This window comes from Lithobates pipiens, unplaced genomic scaffold (genome assembly GCF_037356315.1).
Source record: "Lithobates pipiens isolate NorthernLeopardFrog02 unplaced genomic scaffold, aLitPip1_a1.2 Scaffold_28, whole genome shotgun sequence".
Lineage (NCBI taxonomy): Eukaryota > Metazoa > Chordata > Amphibia > Anura > Ranidae > Lithobates > Lithobates pipiens.
In genome coordinates, this window is record NW_027507789.1 from 107,580,909 (window position 1) to 107,608,435 (window position 27,527).

Sequence of the window (27,527 nt, forward strand, 5' to 3'; positions counted from 1 at the left end):
GTTATTTATACACCCAATTGGCTTTATAGTTGCAATAATTACATGATTGGAAACATGGCTAAACAAAATGAGTATCAATATATAATTATAATTTTTATTTATCATATATATGTATGTATGTATGTAAAGTGCTGCATAAGTTGATGGTGCTATACAAGTACCTGAAATAATAATAATAAAGGTTTTTTTTTTCTCTCAGAAATAATATCTATAGAATACCAGCAATAAATAGGATTACCATCTACTAGCAAAATGTGCCCATTTATTAAAAGGCTAACTCAGAATAGTGTATTTTATTTAACAGTATCTATACTTTAGTAGCTTGGGTCAAGTTTGGGTCACAAATGGCCCTATGGAATCAAATAAAAATCATGGGTGATAGCTGCACATAGCCAAATATAAAATTAAAGTTGTGTATACATTTTTTTACCTGAATGCATCGCTACACACTCACACCTCACTGACTCAGAGGCAGCAGGAGCTATTAGCCAATCACAGCCAGTGGGGGGATTGGGGCCAGAGCCATGCTGTGCTCAAAGGATACACAGAGCACAGCGCAGGAGTAAGCCTGCATGAATAATACCTTATTTATTACTTTAAAAATAAAATTACCTTTACAATCACTTTAAACAATGTGCTGCACTTAAAGTAAAACTACAAATGTGTACACTGTTAATATAATATTAACCCTACTGAATGACATGAGACAGGGTTATCTCCTGTCAACAGGGCAGGACTTACCATTGGGCTTGACTGGGCTCAAGCCCATGGGCCCCGCTCAATAGGAGGCCCGCATAGATACATAGCCAAGTGTACTCGGCTCGGCTCACAGTCCCGCCCTATGATGGACATAACACAGGGACTGGGCGTGACCGTGAGCCGAGCCGAGTACTCTCGGCTACGTTCGGGACTGCGAGAGAACCCGAGAGCCACCAAGAGGACCCGGGAACCATCGAGAGAACCCGAGAGCCGCCAAGAGGACCAGAGAGCCACCAAGACACACAGGACTCTGTATCTCAGCGGCACCCTTTTTAAACTTCAAGACTGCAATGACAAGGCTGCAATGACACTGGACAAGGCTGCAATGACACTGGACAAGGCTGCAGATGGATGGGCAAGGCTGCAGATGGACACTGATAAGGCTGTATTGATGGGCATTTAAATGTAAGTTTTTTTCCCTTAAACTTCCCTCCTAAACTTGGGGTGCGTGTTATACGCCGGCGCATGTTATACCCTGATAAATATGGTAATGTATAGATGGTAGGGCCCCAAAGTGACTCAAGCCCAGGGGCCCCCACCACCCTAAGTCCTGCCCTGCCTGTCAACGCTATTTATTCTCTCACTAGAACCATTTATCCGAACGATTAATAAGGTTGACTCGATAAAAAGGTATCCTCATCCAAGATAGGATATACAAAATGGCAGCGTATGCCGATGACCTCTTATTCTTCAAGCCCACACACCACTCTCCCCAATCTCATGAAAGCCTTTGCACATTATGGATTTCTCTCTAATCTTAAAATAAACCTAACAAAATCCGAGGCCATGAATGTCAATATGTCTTCTACTAACCTTACCAGAACACAAGTGGCACAGTGGTGTAGTGGTTAGCACTCTCACCTAGCAGTAAGATGGGTTGCTGGTTCAAATCCCAACCACGACACTACCTGCCTGGAGTTTGCATGTTCTCCCTGTGCCTGTGTGGGTTTCCTCCGGGTACTCCGGTTTCCTCCCACAATCCAAAGACATGCGGGTAGGTTAATTGGCTTCTGTCCAAAATTGGCCCTAGTATATGTATGGGGACCTTGGATTGTGGGCGCCTTGAGGGTAGGGACCAATGTGTGTGTGCAATGTACAGGGATAGGGTCTATTGTAGACACTCACTCAGGTTGAACTGGATGGACTGGTGTCTTTATTCAACCTTACTAACTATGAAACAAGCCAACTGCCCCTTTAAATGGGAAGGGAAAGCTTTAAAGTACTTAGGCATATGGCTGACTCCTAAACTATGAATGATATTTGAAGCGAATTTCCCGCCATTGTTCTAAAAAATGGAAAAAGACTTAAAACTCTGGAATGCAGGCTATTTCTCCTGGTTTGGGAGGGCCGCTATCAAGAAGATGGTGATGCTGCCCAGGCTTCTTCATCTTCTCAGGGCACTGTCGGTTCAATTACCACAGAAATTTTTCAAAAAGTTGCATTCCGCCTTGCTGGCTTTTCTTTGGGTACCTAGAAAAGTCATGATCAAATTCACACTCCTGACCAGACCTAAGGAGCTAGGAGGGATGGGGCTTCCAGACTTAAGGAAATAGTACTATGCAGCCCAAATCACAAGAGTGATAGACTGGCACTGCCACGGGAGGACCAAGGACTGGGTGGCACTGGAAGAAAATCTGAGTACATACCCCCTTCTCTTTTCCCCATGGAGCCCAGGGCTGCAGAAAAACAATGTACTAAAACAACAACCGCTAATGGGAAACACTTTGATAATTTGTTCAGAAGCAACTAAACACTCAACGTAGACCTCCCCACTTAGCCCTATCACTCCCTTATCAGACAACCCAGATTTCATACCAGAACTGAGAAACTGACTGCTATGACAACCCCTCACAAATAAGGCTCTACAAGCAGGTGACTGCTTTCAGAATGGGAAATTCACAGGATTATGTGACCCTAAAAAGAGATAGCTGGATACAAAATATGCCAATATGGACTTACTGCCAGATACGTAGCTATGTAAACAGTAAGGCCAGACAAAGTAATTTCTCTGTCAAATAACAGATTTAGAAAAAAAATCTGTGTAGCAGGTGAGCAATTACAAAAAGCAATGCCCATCATGTATAAATGGCTTCAAAGTTCCTTACCCAAGGAAGAAGACAGATTAAGAAAGCATTGGTCCACGACGCTTAATCAAACGATTACTGACAAACAATGGACAAAACCTTGTATCCTTGCACATAAGTGCTCTGTCAGCACCAAGATGCAGGAAACATACAAATTACACAGACTGGTATATCACACCTGCTAAATTACATTCCTGGTGTGCTCAAACCCCCATGGTCTGTTGGAGGTGTGGTGGTGATGCACATTTGGTGGCAATGCCCCCTTCTGACAGCATTCTGGTACTAGGTCAGACACCTGATGAAATCAATAACGGACACCAGAATAGTGCTGGATGCTGCCTGTTGTCTCCTCCACATCTCCTCATTCCCAATAAAACACTACAAGAACTCACCAACTAAACATCTGCTGAATGGAGCCAAGACGTTAATCCCAACCTACTGAAAAGGTGTCAGAGATTCGTGTAATGGAAGACACTCTGACCCAGGCCTCGGATAGAGTTGACAAATTCCATAAAACACGGACACCCTGGTTTGAATTCCGCAAAATTGATGCATATAAAGATCGGCAAGGAAATCAATTCAGCCCTTCCTTATGGAAGGAGCAAGAAGTCTCACAAAGTATCATCTGATTAACACAAAACAATGGTGTAACCTTACTACATCATCCCTCCCAAAACTAAACCCTACTTAAATTCCTCTTTCATCCCTTTATATTCTTTACTCTAGTCAACTAATTATACTGGTATAGAACTGCTTAAAGTATACAACTTTTTTTTTTGAATAGGTTCTTATTTCACACAAATTTAAAGACGAAGTAAACCCTGATGGGTTTACTTCCTCCGATTCCCTGCAAAGGTAAAGCATTATGGACTACTATGCATCGCATAGTAGTCCATTATGTGTCCCTTACCTGACACAGGAGCCAGCGAAGTCACCGCTGTCCCCTGTAGTTCCGAGCGTCCATCTTCTTGGTGGGTCTCGCTGCTCCGGCACTGTGATTCGCCGAAGCAGCGATGACGTCACTCTTGCGCATGCGCACGGGAGCTGACACTCGCGGCATATCACCGCGATCTGCGGCTTACCCAGTGCGCCGCTGTCTACAGCGCATGCGCCGTAGACAGCGATGGCTGTCTTCAGGTAAATATCTCCTAAACTGTATAGGTTTAGGTGATATTTCTTGGACCTACAGGTAAGCCTTAATCTAGACTTACCTGTAGGTCAAAGTGGTTTGTAAGGGTTTACAACCACTTTAAAACTTAAGTTAGATATTTTTGAACCATTAAACCGATACAAGATGTGAAATAGTTGAGAAGTGAAGGTCTGTTATATCCCAACGTTTATTACCAGTGTCAACTACAGCATCACCCATCACTATTTCCTCCACCTGAAGTATACCTGACGAATACATGTATCTTCAATTTATGTCTGCACCCATCTCTATACTATTATTAATCTTCAATAAACTTTGAATGTTTAAAAAAAAAAAAAAAAAAAAAAAAAAAGATCAACCCCACAAAAAAATAAAAATATCAACCCCACAAAAAAAAAATTGTTCCATAAAACAAAATTATAAATGAAAAATGTAGTGTATGTGTGTAGATTATATATACACATACATATACACACACACACACACACACACACACACAGTGAAAGGTTCCAAAAATTGTGCCAAACTACACATTTCTTCTGTGCTTCCAAGTGAGAAACCCCCACAGTCCTCCAATATTGACTCTCACTCAAAAGATCCCTTTCACACTGGGGCGGTTTTCAGGCGCTTCAGCGCTAGAAATAGCCTCCAAGCACCTGAAAACCAGCTCTCATTTCAATCCAGTGTGCTTTTTCACACTGGGGCGGAGTGCTTGTGGGACAGGAAAATAAGTTCTGCAGGCAGCATCTTTGAGGTGAGTTGGAGCGCTGTATATACCTATCCCAAAACGCCCCTGCCCATTGAAATCAATGGGCAGCGCTTTTGAATCTTAATCTTAACCGCTTCCCGACCAGCCGCCGCAGTTTCACTGTGGCAGAATGGCACGGGTGGAGGAAGCGACGTATTGCATCGAGTGCACACGCACCCCTAGGCGGTCGTGACAATCGGATTTCTGGCCTGGTCCTGCTGATCGGTCCTGACAAATGAAATCCTCCCCTGCCTGTGTAAATGTAAACACAGAAAGGGGAAGTGATGTCATCTCCCTCTCTGGAATTATTTTCCGTTCCAGAGAGAGGAAAGAGGACATTCAAACCTGAGTTGCACCAACACTACACTGACAGAGTACACATAGGCACATATTTCACCCCCCGATCACTGTATTAGTGTCACGGGTGGCACTGGTCAGTTATTTTTTTATAGCGTTAGGGCACTTGCCGTATACTACCTGGCGGGTGATAGCAGTTAGGTTTTAGCATCAATTAGGGTCTGTGTTGCCCCAGGCAGCATCAGATTAGTGCCAGTATCTCTAACACCCACGCACGCACCATACACCTCCCATAGTAGTATAGTGTCTAAATTAATATCTAAACTATACTAGCGTCCCCAGTAATTTAGGGTTCCAAAAATGCAGTATTAGCGGGATCAGCCCAGATACCTGCTAGCACCTGCGTTTAGCCCCTCTGCCCAGCCCACCCAAGTGCAGCATTAATCACTGTCACTTACAAAACACTAAAACACTTAACTGCAGTATTCGCAGAGTCAGGCCTGATCCCTGCGAACGCTAACAGATTTTTTTTTGGTAGCGTTGGAAGCAGTTGCTGACAGTCAGTGCTCTTTTTTCCTGTGAGGCTCACTAGTGTACCAGGAAATTTAGAGGCCAAAATGTCCAATCGAAGGCACACTAGTGAAGAGGCCTACACGTTTCTGAGCATGACAGATGAGAGTGAAGAGGAACTCATCTGTCAGTTTCAGGCTCAGAATAAGAAACCATAGACAGCAGCGGCACCCTGACAGATAGCTCTGAAGACGGAGAAGTGGTCCCTGCCAAGGTCAAGCGTACCCGACCCCATTCTGCTGTTTAGGTGCAAGAACCACAGGGCTCTCGTATGGAGCAGAGAGCAAGTACTAGTGCCGCTCATCCTTCTGGTGAACTGGCAAGCACCAGTGGCCTAGTACATCCTGGTCATACATCCAACACTGCCGTATTACGTGGTGACGTGGCGGATCCCATAAGTGCAATTCAAGCTGGTGAGGTGGCTAGCACAACTGGTGTCCCGCAGCCAACAAGAAGACAAAGACAGGCCCGTCGAGTCCATAGTGCCCTTCTTGCTGCCTTTGCCAATCTCAATTGGGAGGCCTCCACTTCTGCAGCACCCGTATTTCCCCCATTCACTGGCCAACCCAGAATTCAGATGGAAACAGTTGATTTTACGTCACTTGATTTTTATTTGCTGTTTCTCACTGAAGATCTCTATAGATCTATTATGGACCAAAGCAATTTGTATGCTGGTGAAATTATTGCCGCTAATCCACAGTTGACCCTTGCCAGAGATTGGAAACCTATTACGGTCTCTAAATTTAAGACCTTCCTGGGATATCCCTACTCATGGGCATAACTAAAAAAAAAGTTGCGGTCATATTGGTCCACTGACCCACTTTACCATATGCCCGTGTTCTCTGCCCCTATGACCAGGACACGATATGAGCCGATCTTGTGGTTCAAGCCTTTCAATGATAATGAACTCTGTCATCCTCGGGGGGTGACCCTGATTACGATTGGCTCTACTAAATTCGGCCCCTTGTAAAAAACTTTAACCAGCAGTTTGCAGGCTTGTTTACTCCCTATCAAGTTGTCTGTGTTGATGAGTCCCTGATTAAGTTTTCTGGCCACTTGTCATTCAAACAGTATCTTCCTAGCAAGCATGCCAGATATGGGATCAATATGTATAAGCAGTGCGACAGGGCAGCAGGCGAGTGGTTTGTGCAGAGCCTTTGAGGATTCATAAAACCATCTGATCCCTGTGGGCTCCGAATCTCCTCCTTTCCTCTATCCTCTTTCCCAACCCCAGTCCATTCCTCTCCCACTGATTCCGTGGTTAATCACCCACAACAGGTTGGAAGTTTGGAATATGTCCAATTTCCCTACAAAGAAATATACTAAATTTTATCTCTTCTTGTCATTTTTTTTGGACAGACTCAGGCTGTTCTCCCCAACAGTAGAACTCTTTATTAGGCGAACCTCTGGTGTGTCCCTGGGTGCTGCAGGGGAAAAACAAGGCATTTTCTATCTCCTCCTTCCCTTCTGGGACGGCAAACTATATTGGTTTCATTGTTTTTTTCATTTAGAATTGAGGTAAATGTTTTGCTTTATTTACCACTATACACTTTATATGATTATCTAATTTTAACATTATGCAAATATGTTTTAATTTATTCTCTTTGGTTACAAAAAGGTCTTTCCATTATTTGTAAATCCTGGCTTCGGTCTATGCATCTTTAATTAGCGTTTTATGATTAAAAGTATCCGGTAGGCATTCCTTTTCAGTTCATTATTATTTTGTAACGTATGATTATCTCGCTATGAAATATATATAGGTATGTCCTATTGACATGCATGCAATTTTATTCATGGGAATTTTTAAGCATATCCATTTACAATTGCTGTTTTTCTTATAGTATATAATACTTGATGCGACACTTCCAAAAACTTCTGAAGAAGCTCCTCTGAGCGAAACATGTAGAGTAAGAAGTGGTTGTATATGTCCAAAAAAATATGTGATTCTTGTAAATGTTTAATGCGATTTTAAAGAATTGTTTAACCACTTGACCACTGGGCACTTAAACACCCTTAATAACCAGACCAATTTTCAGCTTTTGGTGCTCTCACATTTTGAATGACAATTACTCAGTCATGCAACACTGGAAATATATGAAATTGTTGTCCTTTTTTTCACACAAATAGAGCTTTCTTTTGGTGGTATTTAATCACCTCTCAGTTTTTTATTTTTTGTGCTATAAAAGAAAAAAGACCGAAAATTCTGCGAAAAAAATGAGTTTTTCTTCGTTTCTGTTATAAAATTTAGCAGATTAGTAATTTTTTCTTCATAAATTTTGGCTAAAATTTATACTACTACATATCTTTGGTAAAAATAAGTACAAATTGGTGGATATTATTTGGTCTTTGTGAAAGTTATGGTGCCAATATCTGAAAATTGATCACACCCGAATGACTGACGGCCTATTTCAATTCTTGAGACCCTAACATGCCAGAAAAGTACAAATACCCCCCAAATGGCCCCTCTTTGGAAAGAAGACATTCCAATGTATTTAGTAAGAGGCATGATGAGTTTTTTGAAGTTGTCATTTTTTCCCACAATTCTTTGCAAAATCAAGATTTTTTTTTTCCTTTTTTTTTTCCACAAAATTGTCATATTATCAGGTTATTTCTCACACACAGCATATGCATACCACAAATTACACCCCAAAACACATTCTGCTATTACTCCCGAGTACGGCGATACCACATGTATGAGACTTTTACACAGTGTGGCCACATACAGAGGCCCAACATGCAGGGAGCACCATCAGGCGTTCTGGAGCACCCAGGACAATTCTGACATTTCTCTCCTACATGTAAAAATCATCATTTATTTGCTAGAAAATTACAGAGAACCCCAAAACATTATATTTTTTTTTTTTTAGCAAAGACCCTGGAGAATACAATGGTGGTCGTTGCAAATTTTTATCTCACACTGTATTTGCGCAGCAATTTTTCTAACGCGTTTTTTTGGGGGAAAAAACAGTTTTGTGCTTAAAAACAAAAAAAACTGTAAAGTTAGCACAATTTTTGCATAAAGTGAAAGATGAAGTTATGCTGAGTAAATAGATATCGAACATGTCACTCTTCAAAATTGCACATGCCCGTGGAATGGCGCCAAACGTCGCTACTTAAAAAATCCCCATAGGCGACGCTTTAAATTTTTTTTACTGGTTACATGTTTTGAGTTGCAGGAGGTCTAGGGCTAGAATTATTGCTCTCGCTCTAACGGTCGCGGCGATACCTCACATGTGTGGTTTGAACACCGTTTTCATATGTGGGCGGGGTTTACATATGCGTTCGCTTCTGCATGCGAGCACATGGCGACAGGGGCGCTTTAAAAAAAAATTATTTTTAATTGTTCATTTTACTTTATTTTAGTTTGACATTTTTTTCCCCAAAAATACATTTTTGATCACTTTTATTCCTATTACAAGGAATGTAAACATCCCTTGTAATAGGAATATGGGGTGACAGGTCCTCTTTACAGTGAAATCTGGGGGTCAATACGACCCCACATCTCACCTCTAGGCTGGGAAGCCTGAAATAAAAAAAAAAAAAAAAAAAAAAAAGATTCTGGCTTTGATCGTACTGGCGAGTTGGTAGAAGCACCGGAGGGCGGTGAGGGGTGGGGGGGCGTCTATGGCTGGGTATTGCAGGGTATCACCGAGTATGGCTGGGTATGGCAATTTATGGCAGAGTATTGGGGGGTACTGCAGAGTAATGGCGGGGTACTGCAGAGTAATGGCGGGGTACTGCAGAGTAATGGCGGGGTACTGCAGAGTAATGGGGGGGTACTGCAGAGTAATGGGGGGGTACTGCAGAGTAATGGGGGGGTACTGCAGAGTAATGGGGGGGTACTGCAGAGTATTGCAGGGTATTGCAGAGTATTGGCAGGGAATTGAGGGGTTAAATTCGGTGAGCAGCGATGTGGGCACTGCAGATGCAGCCCACATCGCTGCTGACACCGATCTCTTTCCCCTCTGCTGTACCGATCGGTACAGAGAGGGGGAGGGAGGAACCGGCGTCGTTTACAACTGATCACTCCGTCATTTGAAGGAGCGATCACCTGGTAAACGTCCGCGACGAGCGGCCGTTTACCGTGATGCGCCGGGTCCACTGGACCCGGTGGTCACGGATGATCTCGTGTGCGCGCCCCAGGGGGCGCGCAAGAGCAGAATTCTGGGAGGCCGTTAATTAACGGCCTCTCAGAGTTAAACAACCGCCCTGAAGCCGTTAATCGGCAACGGGCGGTTGTTAAGTGGTTAAATAAAATGTATATCTTTTCAAATTGATTGTTTATTATACACCTTGGTACCATAAAAGTTCCACCTGCCTTTCCTCTTTTTATTCCTACACCATGAGCTGTGTTTACTGCCGATTGCGCCACACCCGAAATTAGAGCTGCACGATTCTGGGAAAAATGAGAATCACGATTCATTTGCTTAGAATGAAGATCACGATTCTCAAAAAAACGTTTTATTTTAAAAATTTACTATCTCTGCTGGGTATCGCAGAGTATTGGCAGGCAGGGTATTACTGAGTACTGCTAGAGTATTGGCAGGGTATTGCAGAGTATTGGCAGGGTATTGCAGAGTATTGGCAGGGTATTGCAGAGTATTGGCAGGGTATTGCAGAGTATTGGCAGGGTATTGGCAGGGTATTGCAGAGTATTGGCAGGGTATTGCAGAGTATTGGCAGGGTATTGCAGAGTATTGGCAGGGTATTGCAGAGTATTGGCAGGGTATTGCAGAGTATTGGCAGGGTATTGCTGAATATCGGCAGGGTATTGCAGAGTATTGGCAGGGTATTGCTGAATATCGCAGAGTATTGGCAGGGTATTGCTGAATATCGCAGAGTATTGCAGGGTATTGCTGAATATCGCAGAGTATTGCAGGTTATTGCTGAATATCGCAGAGTATTGGCAGGGTATTGCTGAATATCGCAGAGTATTGGCAGGGTATCGCAAAGTATTGGCAGGGTATCGTAGAGTATTGGCAGGGTATCGCAGAGTATTGGCAGGGTATCGCAGAGTATTGGCAGGGTATCGCAGAGTATTGGCAGGGTATCGCAGAGTATTGGCAGGGTATCGCAGAGTATTGGCAGGGTATCGCAGAGTATTGGCAGGGTATCGCAGAGTATTGGCAGGGTATTGCTGGGTACTGCAGGGTATGGAGGGATGGCTGCTTCCATCTCTGGATCTCTCCCCTCCACTGTACAGATTAGTACAGAGAAGGGAGAGAGGAACCGGCGTCATGACATGACGCCGGTTTGTTTACAAATGATCGCTCTGTCGGAGCGATCACAGTGTAAACAGCCTGGGTGTAGAAAGATGGCCGCCGATTCGGAGCTAGGCCGAAGCCGCGGCCTTTCCTAAGGCCAAGACCACGGAGCGCTCCGCGGATCGCGGCATGTGCCGATCCGAGCGGGGTGACCCGTTCGGATCACGGATCAGTGACGATTTGTTGCACCCCTACCAATAACCGACGTCAGTTGCGGGGCTGACGTCAGTTCCGATATCCGCCATTTGCGTTCCATGCTGGTAACGTGGAACCGGCGGCACTAAAAGAAAATCGCGGGTCACCCAGAACTTAGATCACGTGGGGGGTGAATCAAAATCGCGATTGTTTCGCGATTAATCGCGCACCTCTACCTGAAATGGTCCCTTTTTGCAATTTTTATGGTCTAGTTTCTTGTATATCCACTTTCAGACAGGACCATTTTTCTGGCTTAAGACCAAACCACTTTTTGCGATTTGGCGAGGTCGTGCGACGTGGCTTCCAAAGAAAATTTACTTCCTTTTTTTCCCACAAATAGAGCTTTCTTTTGGTGGTATTTGACCACCCCTGCGGTTTTTATTTTTTGCGCTATAAACAAAAAATAGAGCGACAATTTTGAAAAAACAATTTTTTTTACTTTTTGTTATAATAAATATCCCCCAAAAATATATAAAAAAATAATTTTTTCCCTCAGTTTAGGCCGATACGTATTCTTCTACATATTTTTGGTAAAAAAAAAAAAACTTTTACTAGTAATGGTGGCGATCAGCAATTTTTATTGTGACTGCGACATTATGGTGGACACATCGGACATTTTTGACACATTTTTGGGACCATTGTCATTTATACAGCAATCACTGCTATACAAATGCAGTGATTCCTGTGTAAATGACACTGGCAGTGAAGGGGTTAACCAGGGGGTGGCAGTGTAGGGGTTAAGTGTTCCTAGGGGCGTGTTACTAACTGTGGGGGGCTGGGCTTTGTTTTAGTGAACACTGATCTCTGCTCCAATCACATGGAGCAGAGATCAGCGTCACTTGTTGCTAGGCAGAACGGGGAGATGCTGTTTACAATGGCATCTCCCCATTCAGCCACCCCATGAGACGATTGCGGGTATCCCCGCAGCGATCGAGTCCGCGGGACCCGCGACCGGACTCGCGGGGTCCCAACCAGCACACGACGGCAGGGCGGCATTTAAAAATGGACGTACCTGTACGCCAATATGCCTGCCCATGCCATTCTGCTGGCATACATCGGCGTGCGCCGGTCGGGAACTGGATATACACCGAGCCCTTACAGTGGGCGGCATCCTTACTTATTTTTCCATTGATCAGGCTCCCAGTATCCTAGGATCTTTTTGCAACATTACTATTTTTGGGGGGTATCCCCTGCATTTTCTGGTTGAGCCTGATGACATGCTAACTTAGTTTTTACTGAAAACGAACAGCCTATATCCGAATGGATTATGTGTGTAGGGGACACAGTGCACCGTTTTCCCTTACTAGTACTTGAGTGTTTCCTCCTCCTCCCACTCTCTTCCCCTTTGCCTCATATCCATGTTCCATCATCATTAGACTAGCCTAGGTGGACTATTGATTTTTGATTAGCCCTATGAGGAGCCCTCTTTGGGTGGAGTACTCTGTGACCACTTAGATGTAAGATTTGGGTGGTCTACCCACTTTTATTATAACATTTTTTAGTGTGCATTACCAGGTCACTCACTAATATGGCATTCCATATTGATGAAAGTATAGAAATCATAGCAGTCTTTAATCGAGATAAACTGTATCTGGTCAAGAAACTTATTTCAAGATATTTTTCAGAAAGCACAGTAATTAACAATCAAAAATGTAAAGAGGAAATGGAACATTGTCTCCTTGGAGGCATAGGTTGAGGCTAAACTAATAGCACGGGGATAAGGAAAGGGATGGCCAGCACTCAGGATGACATCCAAAATAGTATTGTTTAATTAAATACATGTACAGAGCTGTAAAACAGCCTAAGCGTTTCGGACATTAGTCCTCAGCCATAACTTATGACAAAAAGAATCGATCAAACATGGATTGTCCTTCATGGGATTGATTATAGCCGAGGAAAAAACACAACTACAAGAAATGGAGAAGCAGCTACAGGAGTCTGTTAAAATACTGGAAGGGTATCAAGATATATTGAAAAGAGAAGTAGATTTCCTAAAAGAGAAAAAAAAAATGGGTAAACAGAAAAAATATCAAAGAGATATGGAAGATTTTAAATGTGGACAGGTATTTGATGTAGAGGGAAAGAGGGGATGTAGTAGATCCCGTAGTAGATTTAGAAGACAAAATAGAGATGCACATCAAGCAGGAAAGTCAGTGACTTTTTTTTTTTTTTTTTTTTTTTTTTAGAGACCAAAAAAAATGGAGCAGACAGGGAGGATCGGGGGGGGAGAGAGCAGGAGAAAAAGGAAACGAAAAAGAAAGACAATGGGAGGTAAGCCCAAACAGATACAATTCAAGGGGGGTACCTCTATTTCCCGGGGCAACGGAGTAGCAACCCGGAACAAGGAAAAAAAAAAAAAAAAAAGAGACCAAAATATCATAAACCTAACTGAATGTACATTGGGACCGAATTTGGATTTTCGCCCTGTAATCAAGGTAACTTATTTTATATTTAGAAAGATATCAGTCTGTTTTTATGATGAGTTAACTTCAAGCACATGTACTTTGGTAAGGAGAGAGTGATGGAAACAAAACCCAAGAAAATAGCCAGCTTGAAGAGGTGACTGAATTAGTTGACTATTTTGAAGGCAGTACATGAATTGACCCAGGCTTTCTGGTCTCCTGCCTAACCCCATCTCTACTAGCTAATAAATCTAAAGTTCCTGTCTTTTGGAAATATCAAGTATCTGTAGATGTTCTTGGAAACACATGATCTGTGCACAACTGAATGGGAACAAATAAAACCCACAAAAGGACAACCTGACCTTGGGAGAGCATAAGGCTTTACAGGAACTAAAAGAGTTGCTTGATTGTATCGTTAAACGTAGTGACAAGGGAGGAAATGTGGTCCTTTGGCAGGAACAAGACTACATGGATGGGGTAGGTAGGCAACTGAATGACCCCCATCTTGCTACAGAAAAAAAAAAAAAAAAAAAAAAAAAAGTTCTCAAAATCCCTTCCCAGAACTGGTCGATGAAATTAACCATCGTCTGACTAGAGCATTTGAAGTAATGCTCAAATGTAGTAGTAAGAGTACTTAAGAGTGCATGAATATAACATCCCCACGTTTTATGCAACTCCTAAAGTCCACAAAAATCCAAGTAAACCACCTGGATACCCTATCGTTTCAGGGATAGGTGGCATTTAAGAAAGTGTAGGGAAATATGTGGTTAAACGCATTAAGCATCTAGATGTAGAGTTACCATAGTTTGTTCCAGATTCAGCAAAATAGGATTTTTAAAAAACAGCTTACCTGTAAAATAATTTTCTTTAATCTACATTATGGGACACAGAGCCATAGCAATAACTATGTGGGTTATATCGGACCATCAGGTACTGGACACTGGCATGCCCCTTAAGGCGTGTACTTTCCCCATATAACCCCTCCCATTGCTGGGAGTCCTCAGTTTTGTAGCCAAGCAATATAAGTGTATAAGAAGAAGGGAGGGACCTCTGTGTCCCCTGATGTACATCAAAGAAAAGGATTTTACAGGTAAGCTGTTTTAAAAATCCTATTTTCTTTTCTTACATCAGGGGACACAGAGCCATAGTAATAACTATATGGGATGTCCCATAGCGATGGCAACTGAAGGGGGGGAGACAGAACAAAAAGCAGTATAAGCTGTGCTCAAAGGCAATATCCTCATGACCTTAAATATCGATTTGATAAAATCGGATAAATGTATGAACCGAAGACCAAGTCGCGGCCTTACAGATCTGAGCTATAGAGGCCTGATGATGCACCACCCAAGAGGCACTAAATTGCCCTGGATGAGTGTGCTCTTAATATGAGAAGGAAGAATTGTCTTCTTTAAGCTGAAGCTTGAACAATCACTTTGACAAATCCATTTGGAAAATAGTGGATCTTGACGCTGCTTGTCCACATCTTGGACCCTCTGGCAGTACAAACAAAACCTCTGTTTTGCGAACCTGAGTGGTTACCTTTAAATAGACTCTGATCGCTCTTACTACATCAAGAGAATGCAATGCTTTCTCTTAAGGCTCTGGGGAAAAAGAAGGAAGAATAATATCTTGGTTTAAATGAAAACCTGATACCATTTTTGTCAAGAATTCAGGATGGGGACATAAAACCACCTCATCCTTATGCATGATGAAATATGGCTCTTATAAGACAGAGCCGTTAGTTCCAATACTCTTCTTGCAGAAGAAATGGCAAGCAGAAAAGATTATCTTTCTTATCAAAGAACCAAGGGAATTTCTCGTAAGGTTCAAGCGGCTGATTCAGCAAAGCCGATGAGACCAATTTTACATCCCAAGGATATAGGGGTGCCTTGATGCGGGAATAAACTGTGTTACCCCCTGAATAAGCTATGCACCAAGAGTGGGAAGCAAGAGGCTTTAGGAAAAGACACTGACAAGGCCTGGATCTGGCTCTTGACAGAAGTCAAGGTCAGCTTCATTTCAGATCCCATATGCAGGAATCAGGAATCCTGCCTATTGATATACTTCCTGGGGTGCCAACCCCCGGATCCACCCCAAAAAAACATGTCTTCCAGACTCTAAAGTAAGTGAATTTTTGTCCGTAAGGTAGGATAAAATACCGGACCTTGCGCAAGAAGGTCTGGCTATAATGGCAAAGGACTCCTAATGCCATCTTTATGATCTTGGTAAATTAAGATCATCTGGGGCCACCGGAATCACCTCCTTTTGTTCCTACTTAATCCTGCGGAGAAGGCGTGGAAGTAGCAGAACTGGAGGAAAATGCATAGATCAGTGAAAGCTGATCCCCTGGGAAGACTAATGCGTCTGTTCCACCTGCTAGCGGACCCCTTGTTCGACATAAAGTTGTCAACCTTGTTAATGAATCTGGACGCAAATAGGTCCGGAAATTCCCCATCTGACATATTGCTAGGAAGATGTTGGGTGAAGAGATCATTCTCCCGGAAATAATTGTTGGCGTCTCAAGTAGTTTGCCTAAAAAATTAGAATTGCCAATAGGCAAGGAGTGTTGTGTTCTGCCAAAGCTAGAACATTATTCACCTCTTTTTTTGGGCTGCACGACTTCTAATGCCTCCCCTGGTGATCGATGTCAGACTGAATCCTGTCAGGACAGTCCCTTAGTTCTGACCGCCAAGATTCTAGGGCCAGATGTACTGCCTGAAACTTCCAAAGAAATTTATAGGCAAGGTCCTCTAACCTGGACCATCTCCCCTGGACAGAATCTTCTTCCAGGGCTGCTCCCCAGCCTAGAAGGCTGGCATCTGTTGTTAACACCTTCCAGGATAAAGATTTTCCCTTTTGCTGGATAACCACCAATTTAGGCTCTGACGTATGTCGGGAGCCAAGCGTATTGGAAAAAACAAGGCCTGAATCTTCTTTATTCCAGACCGACAGGATGGTGTCTTGAAGCAGTCTTTGAGTCAAACTGCGTGCAAGGGATGGCCTTGAAGGAGGCCACCATTTCCCCTAAAAATCTCCTGCACAGCCAAATGAAGGAAATATTCTGATAAGTTGAATTAATCCTACAATGGAACTGATTCTCGTCTGGGGTAAGAATACCTTCTTCTGTATGGTATCTATAACCAGCCCCAGAGTACCGTAATCTCCTTGATGGTTTTAAGGAGAATCTTCCTAGGTTGAGAATCCAACCTAGAGATTTCAGATATTTACAGCCGAGATCAGACTCTTGTTTTAGACCTGAGACTGAATGATCTATTAAAAGTAGATCTCTTAACAGGCTAGGACCGTTATGCCTTGAGCCCTTAATCTGGCTAAAGGAGGTGGCAGAATCTTTCAGAACACTCGTGGTGCTGTGGCCAAGCCGAATGGCAGGGCTACAACTGAAAAAAAAATTTTTTATATTTCAAACCACAGAAATTTCTGGTAAGCGAGAAACTTTGGCACCTGGAGATATGCAACTCCCCTCCTTGCAGGATGGACACAGCCAATCGAATTGTGAAAGGATTGGATGTTTAAGTGCAGATTCAGATCTTCGAGATCTAGAATGGGTCTCATCTCTTTGTTTAGTTCTGGAACCTTAAAAAGTTTGAGCAAACCCCCCCCTGCTCCACTAAGGGAACCTCTGATATCACCAACTGGGATAACAGCTGATCCAGAGCCAGAAAGAGAGACCTTTTTTTTTTCTGGATCCTTAGGAACATTCTCTGAGGAGACGGAAACTCTTGCATAAAGACTGCCACATCAGCAGCCCAAGGACCCCACAGGCAGCACCCAAACAGGGACCCGAACCCCGGACCCTCAGATCAAAGCCGACTGAGCCATCCGGGCTCTTGGTACTCTAGTCGTAACCTAGATAAAAAATTGCAGACATCCCTCTGCTCTTGACATTGTTCCTGCCAGACTTTGAGAATCGCAGGACCTTTCCCCTCACCCAAATGAGTTTTGCTTTAAGGGATTTATGCCCCCAAGATCCTGGTGCTGCCCTTGGGGACCTCACGATTGAGACCATCGAGACTGCCTAAAGGTAGATGCCCCAGGCATAGGAGAGGCAGCATAATTAAAGGAGACATTTTTGAACCTCCTTTTACTGGTAACGAGACCGTTAGGCCTCTTTCACACATGCGCACAGTATGTCCGTATTTCATCCATCCGTTTGCGGATGAAATACGGACATACATGCATCCTATGGGATAGCGGGTGCCTGCGGATGAACATCCGCAGACACCCGTTATTGTCTGCCTCCGCAACTGTCCGATTCTGCAGATGGAGGAAAATCCTATTTTTCTATCCGTCTGCAGAGCGGATTGGATGAACACGGACAGATGGTCCGTGCTCATCCGATCCCCATAGAGGAGAGCGGAGAGCTGACAGGGTGGTCCCTGCACAGTGTGCGGAGACCGCCCTGTCCGCCGACGGCTCAGCGGGGACAACGGAGCAATCCCCGCTGAGCGAGCGGATCATCACGGGGTGGATCATTACTGATCCGCCCTGTGTGAAAGGGGCCTTACCCTTTTGGATGTACTTACCCACTCTAAATAGCCATACCCCAGGAAGGGACACAAACTGGCTAAGAGTTTTCACATGGTGCTTCAGCTGATCAATATTTCAGCCATGGAACTCTGCGAGAAGGCACTAGTCAAAGTATAAGCCATAAGGCTTCAACGATAGAGTCTTTTATAGCATCAGTGAGACTGTTCCTTAAGCCTTAGAAGTCCACATTTTTCAATGAATTAGCATGACTTAAAATGTGGAGCAGTTCCTGAGGATATGCAGGAACTGCTCCAATCTCAGGGAATGTTATCAGGAAAGCAAAGGGCACGTGTCTATCATAACTCTGTTTTTGGACATGGGATGAAGAAGGAATTACATAAAAAGTAGGGAATGTACCTTTGGTCTTGAACACAACACAAACAGTTCCTCACCTGAACAAAAACCTGATAGAATAGGAAGTGTAACTACCTATGGGACACATTGGAACCATCTTAAAACAGTTTTGAACAAACACTGGCACATCCTCCTCCTTGACCACACACTAAAAAATTCTGGGCCCTAGACCAAACCTAATGGCAAAACAGGATCCTACTATAGGCGACAATCTAGTTAGGAGCAAATATACATGTAGAAAACAGCTTAATACACATCCATGGGCCAAAGGCTTGCTCAACGGCATGTACTATTGTGGGCACTGCAGTATATGCAAACATGTGGTTAAGACAAAGACATTCGCTGACTCGGAGGGTAATCACTCATACCATATACAGTCTTATTATTAACTGCTCCTCCAGTTAAGTTGTGTATCAATTAAAATGCCCATGTGGGAGGATATATAATGGGAAGACCAGGAGAGAATTTTGCAAAAGAATTGGTGAACATCTGTCTAGTATAATACAAAAAGATGATGAATCACCAGTAATGGTACATTTTAGAGACTCACATAGAGCATCAACAAAGAGATTTAAATGTGCAGCCATCTATAAACTTGAATAAATAAAATACTGCTACGAAAGGAAGCTAAATGGATATTTCTCTTAGATTCAATGTCGCCAAAATTATTAAATAACAATTTGTCCTTGCACTGTTTCCTATAGAAATATAAACAGTAAATTAATAAGCCCCTCCTAAAGCAAACATTGAGTGAGGGGGGTAATGACTTTGTATATAGGACATGACTGCATAAAATGAGGTATAAGTAAAGTATTCCCTTGAGGAATATATGCTATAGGTGTTTGGTGCTGTGCTTGCTGAGCGAAAATATAACCAGATACATTCCTCCACACACACAGGCCAATTTGAACTTTCAGCGCCGTCGCACTTTGAATGAGAATTGCGCAGTCATGCTACAATGTAACCACATGAAATTTTTATTCTTCACACAAAAAGAGCTTTCTTTTGGTGGTATTTAATCACTGCTGTTTTTTTTTTGTTTTTTTTACAAAAAAGAATTAAAAAAATTAGAAAAAAAGTTTCTTAGTTTGTCAGTAAATTTTCTCCTTCACTAATGGGCGCTGATGAGGTGACACCAATATGCCGCACTTATGGGCACCAATATGTGGCACTGATGAGCACTGACTGATGGCCACTGATTGCTGGCATTTTTGGGCACTGGGGGCTTGTTACTGTAATCAGGGCACTGATGATCAGGGCACTGATGATCAGTGCCCCGATTACATGCTTTGATGTCCCATGGGAAGATATGCCACTGATCAGCTCTCCTCACCACACACTGTCAGTGTGAGGCAATGAGAGCCGATTACCAGCATCACCCTGTTTACATGTGACCAGCTGTGATTGGACACAGCAGATCACATGGTTAAAGAGCAGTGGCTCTTTACAGAGATCAGGGGCAAGCTGTGCAACATGTCGTGATGGGCACAGGAGCGGCAAGCGATTAAAGACTAAACCTTTTTCTGACACTATTTTCTTAAAAGTTAAAATCAGTATTTTCTGCTACAAAATAAATTAGAACCGCAAAACATTATATAATTTTATAATATATATATGTATGTATGTATGTATTTATTTTTTTAGCAGAGGCCCTAGGGAATAAAATGGTGGGCATTGCAATATTTTAAGTCACACTATTTGCGCAGCGGTCTTTCAAACGCAATTTTTTGGGAAAAAAATACACTTTGATGAATTAAAACAAAAAAAAAAAAAAATTAAACAGCAACGTTAGGCCATTTTTTGGGGATAATGTGAAAGATGATGTTACGCCGGGAGAAATTGGGATTTTGATTCTAAGCAAAAAATTGTGATTCTCGTTTTAGCCAGAATCGTGCAGCTCTATTATGCTCCAAACCAGGCAATGTCTTTTTCAGGGAAGGCCTTGCATATTTTAGCAGGATAATGCTAAACTGCATACAGGCAGTCCCCGAGTTACAACTGGAGGTGAAGAGGAAATCTACCCCTAGGAAGGGAAATTCATTCCTCTAATGGCGCGTACACACGAGCAGACTGTATGGCGTACTTAGTCCGTCGAAACACATTTCAGCGGACAATCCGCTCGTGTGTGGGCTTCAGCGGACTTTTTCAGCGTGCAGTCCGGCGTACTAAGTATTTCGGTTTTTTCGAAATTCTGTCCGTCGTACTTTGGTTTCAGCGGACAGTACGGTCGTCAGTATGCTAGTTCGACGGACTAAGAATGGCGCATGCCCAGAAAGGATTTACACGGCGGAAGGGTGCTTTGCTGTGTCTTGGACTTCCTATTTCTAGTCCCGTCGTACGTGCTGTACACGTCATCGCGCAAGCTTTCGACGGACTGTTTGTGGTCAAGTCCGTTCAGTGGAAAGTACGACGGACTGTCCGTCGGATTGTATGACGAACTAAGTATGCCATACAGTCCGCTCGTGTGTACGCGGCATAAGAGCCATGTCTCCACAAATCCAATTGTCAAAAGGGACAGAATGTGAGGTGTAATCTTCTGAACAGGGGCACAGACAGCAAAACATGCATTACAGGGGTGTTAACCCTTCCCTGTGCTATTCAAAAAATGTAAAAATAATTTTTTGGGCTGGAGTTACACTTAAAAAAAAAAATTAACCTTTTCCAACTTGCAAACAAATTCAACTTAAAGCGGATGCAAACCCTCACATATACCCAATGAAATGAACAGCCTCAGATGCTACACAGGGATGAAACAAATCTCCCTACATACGTTTTATATCTACTGTATTCAGCTTTATATATTCTTTAGAAAGTTCAGATCATGTTAAGAGATTTTCTCTTACTGTTCAGCACCGAGTGTCACATCGGGGCAGACAGCCAAGACAGCTGATTGGAGGAAAGGCACAGGCCCCCCTCCACACAAGCAGAGACTCTCAGAGCGGTCCTGTAACACGGCAAGCTTTCAATTAATCATAAAATTCAGGCTGGTTTTATCTCCCATGAGGGAGAACTTGTCAAAAGTTATCATGCTGATAACATGCTGATAAAAGTTCCATGCTGATAACAGAAGAACGGAGCAGAAGAAAGCCACGGTACTTAGCGCTTTGGAGAGAGATAAGAAAACATTGCCGATCTATATGCCCAGCTGGTGAATAGGGTTTACATCCACTTTAAGAACAAACCTACAGAACCTATCTGCCCGTACTGTATCTGTGACAACAGCAAGGCTTTGTAGAAGACAATGTCTCTGGGTGGTCTGCCTGCCTGCAGTTCAGACCTTTTACCAATCCAAAATATTTTACACAGCTTTAAAATGAAAAATATGACAAAGAAAACAGGAATTGGTGAGCTGTAAGAATCCTGTATCAGGAAAGAATGGGAGAACATTCCTCTGCCCAAACTCCAGCAACTGGTCTCCTCAGTTCCAAGACATTTAGAGTGTTAAAAGAGGGGATGCTACAACATGGTAAACAAGGCCCATCCCAACTTTGAAACATGTTGCTGCCATTCATTTTAAAACTACTAATTTTCAAAACTTAAAATGGTAAATTTTCTCAGTTTAAACATTTGACTTTTTATTTTCTATTAAAAGTAAATAAGTTTTTTTTTAGATTTGCAAATTGTTTAATTTTGTTTTTAGACTTGGGTTTGTAACACATGGGCATCCAGTTGAGGCCATTATCCAAGTAGTTGAATTTTAGCGCCAAACGAGAAAAGTTTACACTTAATGTGAATACAACGCAAATACAGCCGTTGTCTTTTACAGTAATGATTAGAAGTAACAGAAGACACAGTAAGTTTTACCTGTCCACAACGCTGGACTGTATATAAAGTCCAGGCTTTACTGTTCACAGTGGGCTTTACCCCTGAAGGTTTTTTCAGGAACTGGGTCCAAAAGGAATGGACAGCGACCCTGGACCTATATAGCAACCTATGGCTGACTACATACATTGCACCAAGTGCAGAGGTGAGCACCCACGTAGAATCCAGTACTACCCCCCAAATGCACCAGTGAACATTCTTAGGGAAAGTTGTGACATGCTTCGTCACAGAAGCACTCACCATTTCATGCTGCAGGGCCAGCTTCATCCCTCACAGCTGGTGAGCCCTGCAGGACCTTCGGGGACTGACTCCCCATCCCTGAATGCAGGAAACTGATGCAGATGAGACCACTACCTACCACAGCAGGGGTGATCAGAACTGACCAAAAATGGGAAGAGGGAAAAGGGAAGGATTACAGTGCACAGCTTGTGAGAGGAAAGATAGAAACCATGAGAGTGAAGCAGTGCACCTGGCTTGTTGCATAGAGCTAGAGATTAAAAACTATAGAGTGGAAAAGTGCAGTGACAGCTCACAGCCTGCAGCACAAAGAGTAATACAATGGAAAAGGGACGATTGGCAAGGCAGCATGCAGCACAGAGCCATGGGGGAGAAGTAGCAAGGGGCATGGAACTATGAAGATGACAGCAGAGAGGGGGGAGAGAGCAAACTGAAGAGAGAAAAGATAGATGGGTAGTTAGGTAGGTAGGTGTATATTCCGTGAGAGTATAAATATGAATGTTGCATAGTAAGGTTTAAAAAACAAACAAAAAAAAAAACAGATAGAATGTGTGTACAAACCATCCATTACTGCCAACAGAAAGAATCCGCCTTTATTTATATTTTATGGATGGAATAATGATTAACGGAGTGCAATAAACTCCAAAGCATCAGAAAAAGCAAATGTTACTATGAGCAAATGCACACCAAATACAGTTTTCCTCAATTATTGGTAATGGAAACAGGGGACACTTTGGCCATTACTTAATATAAAAGGCTTGGGCCATGACTCCAGTTTAAAATGCATTATGAAAAGCAGGTCAACATTTTTCACATCAAAAGTAAAGTTAAGCAATTTCTACATTCTGCACCTGTGGCACTAAATGCATCCAGACATTCCAGAGGTTGCCTTTCTTCTGTTAACACCGCCAGGGCACAAAAGATCAGCTGTCTGCAAAAAAAAAAAAAAAAAAAAAAAAGAAGAGGGAAAAAGGATATACAAAACATATGTGAAGGTTCTCATTTATCCAGGTCATGATACAGCTAGTAGTATCTCACATTAAACTGGCTTGACTATGTAATGCTTAAAGTGGTAGTAAAGTCCGCTGGGTCATTTTTACCTACCGGTAAACCCATCATAAAGGTTTGCCTGTGGGTAAAATCATAATCTTTTGAAACGTGCACCTTTTGGGAGATATTCACCCTGGATGCAGTCAGTTATGTTCATTGAAAATGCACGCTGAAGGTCCGGCATACCTTGCTGGACCTTCAGAGCTTTGCGACAAAACGAAGGGCTCCCGCCCACATGCACGGGAGTGGCGTTATCGCGGCACCAGGAAGTCACATAGCTGGAGCGTGCAAACCTGGAAGAGATACAGGGGGAACATGTCAGCCCTCTTAGAGCAAATGCACACCATTGCCAAGCAGGCGTTATGTTTTTTTCATAAGCCAAATAGCCTTGGTTTACAACTGCCTTAAGAGGTTTTGTTATTTTTCAAAGCACATTTTGTAGCTTTTTATCGGCTCCAAAGAGCATCTGGAAGATACCCCTGCATTTTCTGGGGTAACTTCTTGATACTCAAAACTGAAGAAATAATATGCATTTAACATTACAGAATGAGGCCAGTTCAATGTGATTAACTGCAACAAGCGATGTACAATACATAGCAATTATCAGTAAGCTGACATCCTGCCAGAGCAGGGAATTATTACAACCAAAATAATCAATTATACATCAGTTTGCACTACATGCATGCACAGTTATTAAAAAAAGGAGCTACTGATTTTTAGCTTAGTACAAATGGCAGAAGTAAGGCTTCTCAGATCAGATGTTGTATTCTTCATGATTAAAGTTCGGGAGTCTTGCATGCCACATCCATCGATGAGTAGACTCCCAAACACACTACATGAATCATGTCTCCTACCATGCTTTCAAATCTTTAAAGCTGAACTCCAGGATAAGCAAATATTGTGTAAAATACAAGCGATATATTGGAACCTTTGTATATTATTCTATGTAGTAATTCAGTGTCAAATGTTGCCTCTGTGCAGAAGCTTCAGCCTAGGTTCACACATATGCGATGCAGGAACCATCGCCGGTTCCCAATATCGCATCTCTCCCGCAGGCAGTTCACACTGCCCTCTGCGAATCACTGTGGGTGTCAACAGAATGTTAATGCCCCCCCTCCCCCGATCGGTTCACAGATCACAGTGCGAACTGTTAACTCGCTCAGGAATCAGACTGCATGAGTGATAAGACCCATGCGATTCGATTCCAGTGTGGGGGGAAAGCCCCTGCACTATTTTCCTGCGGATCCAATGCAAGTTCAGCTATACAACTGTATGGCTGAACTCGCATTGCACAGACATTACATGCGATCTGCACCGTACAAGTGTGAATCCGGGCTCAATGTTAACACTGGAGACTGCTGCTCTTTGTGCTGAGTGACTGGTCTTCATTTTTACAGTAGGGAAAATAATAGTTTGCCCACTTACAAAGAAATTAAGGGTCTATATTTTTTATCAAAGATGTTTTTTTTTTTTAATGATCGAGACAGAATATCAACCAAAAATCCAGAAAACACACCCGAAACAAATGTTATAAATTGAGCTGCAGTTCAGTAAAATATGTATTTGATCCCCAAGCAAAACATGACTTCGTACTTGGTGGACAAACTCCTATTGGCAAGCACAGAAGCAAGACGTTTCTTGTAGTTGATTACCAGGTTTGCCTACATCTCAGGAGGAATTTCAGTCCACTCTTGACAGATCTTCTCTAAATCCCTAAAGTGGATGTAAAGCGGATTCATGAAACTTGACGAAGCACATATCTGTAGTGTTCTCTTATCTCTCTCCAAAGCCCTAAGTCCTGTGTCTTTCTTCTGCTTGGTTCTTCTGTTATCAGCATAACGTCTAACAAGTTCTCCGCCAACCCAAGATGAAACCAGCCTGAATTTGTGTCAGGGTGGGTGCTATAAATAGATCAGCAGAGAGCTTGTCTATTTACAGCACAGATCTGCACATTCCTTCCTGCCTATGTGGAGTAGGGGGGCGGGGGGGGGGGGGCCTTTTCTTCAATCAGCTGTCACACGGTGTATGCCAAGAATCTACTCCTGGTGCTGAACAGGAAGAGAAAATCTCTAACACGACAACCACTTTATAAAGAATATAGCAAGCTGAAGACAACAGATATACATGGAAAACTTATGTAGGGAGATTGATTTCATCCTTGTGTATAATCTGAGGCTGTTCACTTCACTGGGTATATGTGACGGTTTACATCCGCTTTAAAGGTTTCTTGACTGTCGCTTGGCAACAAAGTTTCAGCTCCTATCATAAAATTTTCTGCAGGATTAAGGTCTGGAGACTGGCTAGGCTGCTCCATGACCTTAATATGCTTCTTTTTAAGCCAATCCTTTAATATCAGTGTTTAAGTGAAGAAAAAGACAATAGAACCAACACCAGTTAGTGAGGAGGCTTACCAGAGTAAGAGGACACAAATGGGCATATGCTCAGTGAGTCAACAAGGCATATGGTGTAAACACCAAAGTATGGGACCTCTTCATCCAAGCTCCAGATCGAGATGGAAGACAGTCCAATTGGTCAAGAGATATCACAGAGAAGCAGTCCTCAGAAGCCGCTAACTTGTTAGACCAAATCCTCTCAAATGTTCAAAGTAGCATGACCAAAAAAAAGAATACTCCACATAGTGTGAATCTGTATAAACATAGAAATGAAAAAACTGGAAACACTCACATTTAGAATGTGGAGCAAACGCATGAAAATAAGGTTTGTGGGGAACACACTGACATCAGCAGAGCTTGTCCCGACGCGTTTCGTCTAAAGAGACATCTGGGGTATGAGCCCGCTGTAGTCACTGCGTTTATATATGTTGTAAGGCCCAATCATGAGATTACCAACCTGTGATCATAATTGATGCTTCCTTCATGTGAACACTGCACTGTTTGGTTTGGACAAAATGGCATTGAGGCGTATGGGTTCCAAGCCTCACTCTGAATAGAATGGTAAAATCCATTGACATGTGAGCAGGCAGACCTTTGCGAGCCAAGCCTGCGATCCGCGCTTAAAGTAACTGAGTCAGCTGACACACAGAGCGTCCTATGAGGATGTTGATGTGGACCACGCCCCATACACCTCTGGACAGCACGCAATTCAAGCCTCACTGTGGAAGAACAAAATCAGCAGACACATCCATCACACAGTCAACAGAAAAGACAATGATCATTGGCAGTGGGCTCACCACCTACAGGTGTAATGCGGTACAGACCTCCATCTGAACAGAGACGTCAGTATGTCAACCACAATCCAAACAGGAAGTGTGAACGGCAGTGACACCATCATGTAATTTGAAGAAAAGGGGAAGCAACTGATCTTCTATGGAACGTAAAATTAAAGTTAAAATTAAGCAATTTGATCACAGGACTGGTCTATTTCGAACATAAATTGGTCTATATCGAACTTAAATTAGTAGCTAAAATTAGAGGTAAATACATTCCATGAAATTGCTTAACCACTTGCCGACCGCCGCCTGTATATTTATGTCGGCAGAATGGCATGGCTGGGCAAAGTAATGTACCCGTACGTTACTTTCAATTTCCCGCCATGCGTACACGCCTGCCGCAAGCTCCTTGACCGTGCCTGCGGGGCTACCCACGATCATGTCACGGAGCTGAAGAACGGGGAGATGCCGACGTAAACACAACATCTCCCTGTTCTGCCTAGTGACAGGACACCGATCGTCTGTTCCCTGTCATCGGAAGCAGCGATCAATGTCGTGTCACTGCTAGCCCATTCCCCAGACAGTTAGAAACACATGACACATTTAACCCCTCCCCGCCCCCTAGTGGCTAACCCCTTCATTGCCAGTGACATTTTTACTGTAATCAATGCAATTTTATAGTATTGATCGCTGTATTAATGCCAGTGGTCCCAAAAATGTGTCAAAATTGTCCGATGTGTCCGCCATAATGGCGCAGTCACGATAAAAATCACTGAATGCCACCATTACTAGTAAAAAAATAAAAATAAATTGTTAATAAAAATGCCATAAATCTATCCCCTATTTTGTAGACGCTATAACTTTTGCACAAATCAATC

At 42.9% G+C, this 27,527-nt stretch overlaps 1 protein-coding gene across 6 annotated transcripts in view; it reads right to left on the minus strand.

Annotated features, from left to right (window-relative positions):
- Window positions 1-27,527, minus strand: part of TRMT1L (tRNA methyltransferase 1L) — a 358,814-nt gene that overhangs the window by 148,424 nt on the left and 182,863 nt on the right. For all 6 annotated transcript variants that reach the window (XM_077459512.1, XM_077459511.1, XM_077459507.1 and 3 more), the window contains one exon: window positions 23,282-23,361. In XM_077459512.1, coding sequence (XP_077315638.1) covers window positions 23,282-23,361 — 80 coding nt within the window. The remainder of the gene's footprint in view (window positions 1-23,281; window positions 23,362-27,527) is intronic.